This window comes from Thrips palmi, unplaced genomic scaffold (assembly GCF_012932325.1).
Source record: "Thrips palmi isolate BJ-2018 unplaced genomic scaffold, TpBJ-2018v1 HiC_scaffold_6, whole genome shotgun sequence".
In the NCBI taxonomy this organism is placed as follows: Eukaryota; Metazoa; Arthropoda; class Insecta; order Thysanoptera; family Thripidae; genus Thrips; species Thrips palmi.
Genome location: NW_023144633.1, coordinates 7746599 through 7758065, shown reverse-complemented (window position 1 = coordinate 7758065; position 11467 = coordinate 7746599). Strand labels below are relative to the sequence as shown.

Below are 11467 nucleotides of genomic sequence, written 5' to 3'. Positions count from 1 at the left end.
TGGTGCAGGCGCTGCGGGACGCCGAGCTCGCCGTGCAGGCCGAGCTGCAGCAGTGGCAAGGCAGGCTGCGGGACGCCGAGCGGGCACTGAGGAGGCTGCTGGCTGCCATAGAAGATGGCACCGTCTCGGAGACAGCCCAGCCCGACGGCCTGGAGGAGCTGCAGGACGCGGCCAGCCTGCTGCAGTTGGAGTGCACGCTGCCAGTGCAGCTGCGGGCAGAGGACGGCACACTGTGGGAGGCTGGCCTGCAGCAGGGCGGCCGCAGTCTGCTCCACCCGCTGCTGCTGCACCTGCACCGGAGCGGGGGCATCGCCAAGGTAGGCGGCGAGGGCTGCGGTGGGATAGTTGGATTTTCGATGAGTTCATGCATTCTAAATGTTCGTTTTGGTGTCCATAGTGTGTAGCCGAAGACTTAGGTCCGTCATCCGAACCAAAGCCGTGCCCCATGGGCCTAAGTGCAGCTAAATGCAGGATTTGTTTAAAATCTGAGTTTCGCCAAAATAACACCGCCACAGGGTAAATGGCCCAAAGTGCGGCCTCAGGTTAAAATTTCGTTAGTTTTAACGTATGTTGGCTCCTTCATGCTAAAACCGGTTAAAGAAGACAAAAAATACGATTTCAAGAAGATTTAAAGAAGAGTCACGAAGTCAATTTGATTATTGTGTAGAGTGGGAGATAGAAAAAAGTGGTGTTGTGAGTTGTGGCTCGGGGGGACTACCAATGGCAGTGGTACCAATGTGATCGATGTCCCACCCGTCGAAATTTCAACTGACAAAAAATAGAAATCAAAATGCTGGTAAATTCAAAAAATTCCAATGCTAATGTATTCCGCAGTGTTTGACAAGGGAAACATTTTTAAAGTCCATCATTTTTAAAAATGTTCTTAGCAGAAAGAAGGCAGATATTAAATTTTCAGGGTTGGCAACTAGTTTCTTGGTGTCTGCGCCCTTGCGAAAATCGCGAAGCTGAAAGCACCAGCAGTCGCGCTTTAAACTGCCCCTCCATTTTGCTGACGTTGAATTGTTTGGCTTGTTTCAAAAGGCTATGGTTCTCTATCATTTTTTCTTCAATTCTGTGTAATAGTTCTCCCTTCAACGTATCAACACCACGACGGTTGGTTTGACAAATTTCATAAATAGGGGGGAGGGTTTCGAAACGCGGGTGAGTCTCGTTCGAGGAACATGAGCACTGCAAGTCGCGAGGTGGAGCGAAGTGCTAACTAAATCACAACAACGACAAAATTGTTTTATTGACAGAAGAAAAGAATATTTGAGAAACTTTATGTCAGAAAAAAAGAATTTTTGTTTTGCTAATTTTTTTGGGGAAAATTTTTTAGAAATTAACACATCAAAATTGAAAAATTTTTTTTAGATGAATTTATAAGCAGGAAAAAAGAAAAACAAAAAAGAGTGCAAAATTAATACAGATTTCAAATGCTACAGTTGGTTAAAATGTTAAACAGGTTGCAAACCCACTGCGCATGTCCAAAAACACTCCCATCAAGAAGTATTATTGGATAGTTCTACCCGAAAAACTGCGTTCGAACCGACACCAATTCTATTGTTGCATCTTGTCTACCTGCAGTCAACGAAATTTTTCATTTCGAACGTGTTGTTTCAGCTTTTGGAGTAAGCTGTACAGACCCAAAAAGAAGCTCGGCTATTGGTCCGCCCCGGCTCGGCTCCCCCCACTCCCTTTTTTTTTTCCTTTGACAAGTCGAGTTTTGCCATGGAAACGGCGATTTTGACAGCAAATTTTTCAAAATTGGCCACCAACTTTTTAATCAGATTTCAGCATGAGTATCAGCGTTCAAAGTTCTACAAGTCTGCAAAGTCTCATTAAGATCGTATAGAAAATTTCCGAAATGCAAAATCCGACCAGCCTAGGGCTACGGTGGTTCGTCTCCAATCGACCACAGAGGTGAAAAAACTACAGAAAATTTAGTTAACTTTTTGCCATGATTCTCCGTACCCAAAATTTAATATTTTTCGTCTAAACAATTTTCGGTAAGGCGTACAGTCTTCTCCGCATGGCCGTTGCCGACCAGTGTGGAAGTCCTACCCTCCGGAGGACTATGGAAAACGTTGGGTTCGAGGTTCGGAGAATTATTATCACTAAGTTGTTAACAGATTTTTTCCTATTTTTTTGCCAGTGACTGGTTTATTGTACACTCTAAATTTCTTACAATGTTATTTTAGCTATGTTACAGTGAATTCAGCGCAAACATAATACGCAAGAGTATTTCCTCGTGATGCTATTATTTTCTGTATTTTCACTGTAAGATATACAGGAAAACCTTTCGTAATACGAAGAAAAACGACCTTCGTATTATGCTTGCGCCATTTTCTCCGTATTATGGGAAATTCCTTCGTAAAACAATAATAGTGGGGCATTCCACGTCAAACCATCATGGTCCAAAACGCACTTGCTCAGATCCGGCTCCCAATGTTTTCTATATAGCCTACCACTCAAGGCCCACTCATGAAAATTTTTTTTGAAAAAATAGCAGAACTTTGGCCGTGGCGATCTTTTGAAATTTCAAAAAAAAAATCAAAACTTTTTTTTTAGTTTTTTAAAAAATGTGTCTTTAGGCGCTCAAATGGGTTGAAAACATTAAATGGCAACATAATAAAGTGGGAAAAAAGGGTTTGGGGCCCTCAGTCTTTGCCAAAAAGGGGCGTTTTTGACTAAAAACAACGGTTTTTTGTTTTCCCCAAAAATACCCATTTACTTTTTGACCATATTGGTATCAAAGGGCCCTGGGGGGGTACTCTAACTGCCAGCAAAATATGGGGACGGCAATCCATAAACACGAGAGATATTGTCAAAAAACTTTTAAAGTTATCTTAGTGGATCGTCAAAAATTGACTATTTGACACCCATATTGCTCCCGTGCTTTAAAAATGTTTCCTAGTGTCTGTCTTAACTCTCTGGAACCATTTCGAGGTAAAGGGTAAGCATTACAAGATTTGAGGCACTACACAGCGAGAAATCGTGGGCCTCAACTCTTGTAATGCTTACCTTCACCTCGAAAGGGTTTTCAAAGTTAAGCAGCCACTAGGACAACGTTTAATGCACGGGAGCAATATGGGTGTCAAATAGTCAATTTTTGACGATCCACTAAGATAACTTTAAGATTTTTGACAATATCTCTCGTGTTTTTGGATTGCCGTCCCCAATATTTTGCTGGCAGTTAGAGTACCCCCCTAGGGCCCTTTATACCAATATGGGCAAAAAGTAAAATGGCGTATTTTGGGGAAAACAAAAAACCGTTGTTTTTAGTCAAAAACGCCCCTTTTTGGCAAAGACTGAGGGGGCCCCAAACCCTTTTTTCCCACTTTTTTATGTTCCATTTAATGTTTTCAACCCATTTGAGCGCCTAAAGACACAATTTTTAAAAAACTAAAAAAAAAGTTTTGATTTTTTTTTGAAATTTCAAAAGATCGCCACGGCCAAAGTTCTGCATATTTTTCAAAAAAATTTTCATGAGTGGTCCTGAGTGGTAGGCTATGATAGAAAAAATTGGGAGCCGGATCTGAGCAAGTGCGTTTTTGGGCCATGATGGTTTGACGTGGAATGCCCCTAGTGTATGTTCTATAAGATTTTGTCTAGTGGTATTACTTTTGACCGTTTCCAGGTCGGGAAGCCGAAGGATGTTGCAGCTTCTGACGACTTCAGTCCAGCAGAGTATCGTGATGTCTCAGAGTATAGCAAACGCGAGGAGCACAGCCAGGAGACGGACGATGTGCTGAGGGATCCGGACCTGGACAAGGTGAGGCAGGGACGAGGCAACAGAAGGCACACAGCTGAATTTTTCCCGTCGCATTCTTTCTTGTTCCTGAGAGAGTATGGAGTCTGTCTTTAACTGTGAAGACAGACCGAAAATTTATGGTTTAAGCACAGCGCTCCATTTCTGAAAAGGTTTAATGTACTGCAACAGACGAAAACCACTATTTTGTAGCAAAAGAAACTTCAAGTCGTCAAAAATTGACCATATGACACCCATGTAGCTCCCGTGCATTAAAATGTTGTCCTAGTGTCTGTCTTAACTCTCTGGAACCATTTCGAGGTGAAGGTCAGCATTACAAGAGTTGAGGCCTACGCTACGATTTTTCGCTGTGTAGTGCCTCAACTCTTGTAATGCTCACGTTTACCTCGAAATGGTTCCAGAGAGTTAAGACATACGCCCCTTTTGACAAAGGCTGAGGGTCCCAACCTTGTTTCTCACTTAATTATGCTGCCATTTACTGTTTTCAACCCATTTGAGCGCCTAAAGACACAATTTTTAAAAAACTAAACAAAAAGTTTTGAAAATTTATTTGAATTTTAAAAAATCGCCACGGTCAAAGTTCTGAATATTTTTTCAAAAAAATTCATATGAGTGGTCCTTGAGTGGTAGGCTATGATAGAAAAAATTGGGAGCCGGAGAGCAAGTGCGTTTTGGACCATGATGGTTTGACGTGGAATGCCCCAACGCCCAATCAGTTGCTCACCAACCTGAATTAGTCTGTTCTTTTTGATATGTATGGCTTCTATTTCATTTATATACAAAACTTCCCTAGTTTTACGGAAAAAATACAAATTAAAGAAAGGGAGATCTCCGTTTGAAAACATGGACATTCTCCGTTAAATTTCCGTATTTTTACGGAGTTTTCTGACAGTGAATTCATGATCAATACCCAAATTTGGGCGAGGAATAATAAAATTTGGGTGAGGATTGTTTTCTTGCCCAAATTTGGGTGAGGAAGGGTGTACCTACATATCTTCATAGTATTATGAACCCAAATTTGGGTGAGGAAGCCTTCTTCACCCAAATTTGGATAATAAATAATTCCTGGCCCAAATTTTAGTCATGATCGACTCTTCCATTCCCAGTGCAACCCCCCACCCTAGGGTGGCCCACGCGAAAAAAAAAGTTTCAAAATCGAGGAGCGCCGCACGGAATCTTCAAGTTCGGCCCAAAATAAAATTTTTCCGCATTTTTTCGATTTTTTTGGAGCATTTTTAGGGGTCGCGCAACGCGCCCAAAGTTTTTAGAAAAATAATAAATTTCAGTGAATAATACTTTTTGGTGCTGTAATTCGAGTTTTGGTCGTAAAGAGAAAAGCGAAACGCCGAATTGTTCGTATTGATGCCTAGAATGAGTTAAAATTACTGCACACCGAATATGCACATGGACTACTTTCCAGGGGCCAAAAACTGCAAAAAAATAGGGGGAAAATACCGTATTTTCATCTTTGTAGGCCGATTTGACAACGTTCCCGCCGTCGGATCGTCTTCTCCTATGCGCCAATCGATTCCTCACATCAAGAGGACCCCTAGAAACACCTTGGACTATGCGAGTAAACGACTGCCTTTTTTCTAGGGGCGATCAATTTAAAGAAACGTTCAAACTTCGTGCCCTTTTTCACCTTAAAGGGCTAGTTTGACACCTTTCTGGGCGTCCTATCGTCTTGCTCTGTGTGCCAATCGACTCCCCATGATGCGAGAACCCCTAAAAACAACATGGAAGATGCAATTAAACGAATTCCTATATTGCAGGGGTGAACAATTTAAAGAAACGTTCGAAATTTGCGCTTCTTTTCACCTTTTGGGGTCAGTTTGACACCTTTCTAGGCGTCCTATCGTCTTGTTCTATCTGCCAATCGATTCTTCATGATGAAAAAACCCCCAGAAACACCCTGGACGATGGGAGGAAACGGTTAGTACCTGATTGGCGGTGATCAGAAGGCGGTAACGGCTGCAAAATGTGCGAAACCGGCCAAAACGGCTTAAAAAGAGGTCGCTTTCATACTTTTCTTGATTTGATGGCACCCGACAGATAGCCAATCCTCAACCCATAGTATCAAAGTTTTGTCTCGGGGTTCTCTCATCATGAAGAATCGATTGGCGGTTAGAACAAGACGATATGACGCCTAGAAAGGTGTCAAACTGACCCCAAAGGTGAAAAGAAGTGCAATTTCGAACGTTTCTTTAAATTGTTCACCCCTGCAATATGGGAATTCGTTTAATTGCATCGTCCAAGCTGTTTTTAGGGGTTCTCGCATCATGGGGAGTCGATTGGCACACAGAGCAAGACGATAGGACGCCCAGAAAGGTGTCAAACTGGCCCTTTAAGGTGAAAAAGGGCACAAAGTTCGAACGTTTCTTTAAATTGATCACCCCTAGAAAATAGGCAGTCATTTACTCGCATAGTCCAAGGTGTTTCTAGGGGTCCCGATTGGCGTATAGGAGAAGACGATCCGACGGCGGGAAAGTTGTCAAATCGGCCTGCAAAGATGAAAATACGGTATTATCCCCCTATTTTTTGCAGTTTTTGGCCCCTGGAAAGTAGGCCTTATGCAAATTCGGTATGCAGTATTTTTTAACTGATTCTAGGCATCAATACGAACAATTCGGCGTTTCGCTTTTCTCTTTACGACCAAAACTCGAATTACAGCACCAAAAAGTATTATTCACTAAAATTATTATTTTTCTAAAAACTTTGAGCGCGTTGCGCGACCCCTAAAAATGCTCCAAAAAAATCGAAAAAATGCGGAAAAATTTTATTTTGGGCCGAACTTGAAGATTCCGTGCGGCGCTCCTCGTATTTTGAAACTTTTTTTTCGCGTGGGCCACCCTACCCCACCCCCTCCCACTCCCCACTTTACGTGTGACGTGGAGTGCGATTCGTGTTGCAGGTCAAGAAGCTGTACGGGGTGGACTGCGAGAAGCGGCCCAGCTGGTGCAAGGTGCTGCTGCAGCGTGTGGCCCCGCGCGTCGAGTGGCTGTGGATCGGTGAGGCCCTCCGTGAGCACCTGGACGTGATCCACGACATGTCCGCACTGCGTTACTTGCGCGTCCACATGGCGAAGTGTGGCACGGTGGCCCCGGACCTGCCGCTGCAGCTGGAGGAGCTGGTGGTGCTGAACGTCCCGGAGCAACACCTGCAGTCGGTGCAGCGCATGCCCAACCTGCGCAAGCTCACCTTGAACTGGAGCGGTGATGAGTTGGACGAGGCGTTCTTCTATCTGCCCCGGTGCTGCCGCGGTGACACCTGGAACTGGAGCGGTGATGAGATGGACGAGCCGTTCTTCCATCTGCCCCCGCACCACCGCGGCCTGCAGTGGCTTCAGGTGCTTCTCCGCCCCGTCTCCACCGTGCTGTCGCTGGCCACGGCCCACGCCGCCACCCTGCAGGAGCTGAGGATTCTCTGCGCGTCGGAGGGAGACACGCCGTGGCACTTCAAGGACCTGGCCGAGGAGCTGGGGCGGTGCGGGCTGGTGGCGCTGCGGCGCGTGGTGCTGCTGCGAGGACCCGCTCCAGGCTTTCCCGACAAGAAGCTCCCCCACGGCAAGGAGTCGTGCCGACGGCAGAAGCACGCCGTCTGGGACAGCCTGGTGGCGGCGGACTCCAAGGCCGTCAGGGTGGTGACGGTGCTGTGCGGGGAGTGCGACAAATGCCCGCCCTTTCCCACACTGGGGAATTTCACTTGGCAAGACAAGTGAGTGGGTTTTGTGTGGAAACCTGTCAGCTATCAGTCGCAACGTTCGCTCACGTTTTAACCTTCGGGATGATACAATATCTCACCTACTGATACCTTCTCAATTTTTGTGTTAGTACCAAGAACATTTGTTTTGTTGAATACGAATGCTCCATTGCAATATTTCATTGCAATGAAAGCGCCCCGATTGGTGGTTGAAACTTAAGGGCGTTTAAGTACTAGGTAGGGGAATGGCCTACGAACTGTTCTGTTACACCTTCGAAAGCTGTGTCATCTGCATGCCATCTGCGTGAGGCGCCAGTGGAGCGGGAGTCATTGGACACGCTTCAACGCGTCTGTTTCGGGAACAGTTTAACAGTTCAATAAAGTGGTTTATATCTGGACTAGTTCTGTTGTCGTATGTCGCATGATTTCCTTCACGAGTTTCAAGGCTGTCCTTCCAAAGAATGTAAACGCTCAAGGTCAAGCCAGAGCCAGGAACGGAACTGACAGTGTGGGGGATTGAAATGGATTCCGTGTTCGTCCTCAACTGCCTCGAGTAGACCGAAAACCCCTGCAGGCCGTTGGGTAGGCAACCCAACTGACGCCTCTGCTAGACGGGCTGCCTAACTGGCCCGGCGCCACGAGCTGGTTGCTTCCTACTTAACGCCTGTTCACTGATATTCGACAAATGTGACGTCATGTTCGTTACGCAACGTTAATTTTGAACCTTCGTTTGAATGTGATGTCGCATTCATCAGGATGTTGATCTACGTGCGAATGTTACATTCTAACTGAACGGCCGTGTCACGTTGAAGCGAATGTAACGTCGTATTAAAATGATCGTGACAAAATACATGTTCTTGCCCGGTGCCATTTTTTTGTTCCAAACCATCTTGGTATCATGTTTTACAATCCATAAAACGAAACCCCTTGAGAACAGCTTGTCAGGAATCAGATTTTGAACTAAGAGAGTCTATAGGCAAATTTCTGTCACAAGCAACGATCGTTAAGATCACACTGGATTGAATGTTCTTTTTTCATTGTCAGGGTTACGCGCACTGCAGCGCCCAAACCATATCAACCAACCCAACCCTACATCGAGCCGTGCCATTTCAGGTAGGTGTGCGAAGCAAAGTTTTAAAAGACGTAAAGCACAAAAAAGTTGTAATTTTAACCTGTGGGTGTCTTTTAAACAGTGATGCACTGCTCTGGAGTCAGTCTGGTCGCAAATTCGGACCGACCACTCAATGTTTCAAAAGGGCATTCATTTTTACCACCCTGAAGAACAGAGTTCAGCAGCACTTCGGTAAAAAAATATGCTATTCGGTCAAAAGCGACCAAAGAGAGAAAGCCCAAATTGGCAGGATTCATGCAAGTCCGGGCAACACGCGGGCAATTGCCCGGCAGGGGGAGGCATTGCGCAAAAGGGGACCCGACAGGACGGATATCCGCGGCTGGGCCTGTCAACCCAGCAGAGACCGGCAGAGACGCATTCGGGACGGGACCTCGCGAGCGCGCTAAACGGACCGCGCAGCCTCCAGAGACCCATCGGGGACTTACCTGAGTGACCCACCGAGACCACAGTAAAAACTCTGCGAAGAGTCGTTTCGTAATACGAAGAATATGAAAGCGTTGTAAAGTCTACGGAGCAATTCTTTGTGTCATGATGCAAAACCCTTCGTAGTGCGAAGCATTTTTTCATAATTCGAAGTTATTCGATGTTCCCTTCTTTTTCTTCGTGGTTATCAAGCAAATGCTTTGTTGGCTGTTTGAGTGCAGTCTGGGACCCCGTCGAGACTTCAAGAGAGATTTGTTGTTTTTTCATGACAAAATCGTGGATGATATTCTCAACACTTGACATAATGACAATCTCGTCACAAATTTTTGACATTTTCATCAAAGCTCCTATTCTTATTGCATGGTTTGACAACAATGTCATCAACTGTTTTGATGACATAGGTGTTAGGAAAATTAGCCTTGTAATTGTCGTAAAGTGACGACTCAAATTTTCACATTGTGGCACGGCGCGTGAAGGCATGAGAGAAGGGCGCCCTGGAGTCCCAGCTTTTTCGGGCCGGGACGCCGCCTGGCCGAGGTTTGCACCACTTTGCGGCGAAACGGCTCATCGAACAACATTTCTGACTAGCTCAGAAGATTCAGGAAGGGTTTTTTACATGCCCCGGCGTCGTTACATTTTGATTTGGTCAACCGGGGTCCGAACGCGGCGAGCCTGAAGGGCGGCAGTGTGGCGCGGCCGAGGGTCCGCAGCGGCTGGCTGCCTGATGGCTGGCCGCCGGCTACCCCCACCCTACCGCTTGGTGAATATCTCGTGCCTTTTAAGAAGAAATAACGGTGAAAACGACACGTTGTCTTCGTCTAAGCGTGTAATATCACACCTAACACAAGTTTGAACCAAGAAATCGGTGTCTACTGGCCTGTAGCGGTAGGGTGGGGGTAGCCGGCGGCCAGCCATCAGGCAGCCAGCCGCTGCGGACACTCGGCCGCGCCACACTGCCGCCCTTCAGGCTCGCCGCGTTCGGACCCCGGTTGACCAAATCAAAATGTAACGACGCCGGGGCATGTAAAAAACCTTCCTGAATCTTCTGAGCTAGTCAGAAATGTTGTTCGATGAGCCGTTTAGCCGCAAAGTGGTGCAAACCTCGGCCAGGCGGCGTCCCGGCCCGAAAAAGCTGGGACTCCAGGGCGCCCTTCTCTCATGGTGAAGGCACGCCGCTTCGTGCGAGGGCATGGCGAGCGAACACACTAAATGTTTACGTACAATTTTGTACGTGGTGATGAATAATTTTAAACTTGTGTGCCGTCGTGCATAAAATTGTGCGTGGATTTGCATAAATTTATGCATTTTCACGCAAATTCCCCGCATGCACAGAATCGTGCAAGTGGCACGTACAAAATTCTACATAAACATTTAGTGTGAAGGCAGAGCGCGGCGAGCGAGGGTACGGCAAGCGAGGGTACGGCAAGCGAGGGCACGGCAAGCGAGGGCACACGATAAAAACGGTTCCTGGTTTTCCCAGGAACTCCCTGGAAATCGCCTATGTCTCTACCATAGGCTTCCTGGGAAAACCAGGTACCGTTTTTGCCGTGCACGGCGAGCGAGGGCACGGCAAGCGAGGTCACGTTGAGCGAGGGCACGGCACGGCGAGCGAGGGCAACACGGCAAGCGAGGTCACGATGAGCGGGGGCACGGCACGGCGAGCGAGGTCACGATGAGCGGGGGCACGGCACGGCGAGCGAGGGCACGTTGAGCGAGGCACGGCACGGCGAGCGAGGGCACGTTGAGCGAGGCACGGCACGGCGAGCGAGGGCACGTTGAGCGAGGCACGGCACGGCGAGCGAGGGCACGTTGAGCGAGGCACGGCACGGCAAGCGAGGGCACGTTGAGTGGGGGCACGGCACGGCGAGGGGCACGGCGACGGCGGAGTAACCGCGGGGCTGTGGATCACACTGGTTACAGAGAGGCAGGCGCGCGTGGCGAGCGCCGCACGCTCCTATCCTTGTCTGCACACTCTGGCTGCACAATGTTCATTGCGCATGCTATTCGCATGGGACAATGCAAAAAGTTCATCTACTTTGAAACTCAGATACAAATTTATTGTAAACATTTACAGTATTGGAACTGTAACAAAAAAATTATTTTTTAGTGGGGTGGGGAGGCGGCGATGCGCAGTTCACGATTGTGTTGCCGCTGACGGCGCGCTGCGCGCTGGGTGCGTGTGTTCGTCGGCGCAGTGCTGAGCTTGCACCGGCGGCCATCCACGGCCGGGCGCGCTGGGCGCAGGGCCGTGCGCCAGGGAGTAGCCGGGCCGGACTGGCGGCAGTTGGCTTTCGGCGCTGGAGGAGAACCGCCGTGTCGTTGCTTTCGCGCGCAGGGGCGGCCGGGTCGCTCGCACGAAGTCGTGGGGTCGCACAAGTCACCGTTCCGGGCCGTGTCACAGCGGGGTGCACAGGTACGGCAGTGGCGACGACGGCTGGAGGCAC

General features: G+C 47.7%; 1 protein-coding gene across 1 annotated transcript; it reads left to right on the top strand.

Annotated features, from left to right (window-relative positions):
• On the top strand, positions 1 to 8318 carry LOC117651536. The gene is made up of 3 exons (XM_034395619.1): positions 1 to 317; positions 3638 to 3772; positions 6681 to 8318. Exon 3 carries the CDS (start codon positions 6816 to 6818, stop codon positions 7485 to 7487), a length of 672 nt encoding a protein of 223 aa, XP_034251510.1. The 5' UTR covers positions 1 to 317; positions 3638 to 3772; positions 6681 to 6815; the 3' UTR covers positions 7488 to 8318.
• Positions 8319 to 11467: the final 3149 nt, after the last annotated feature.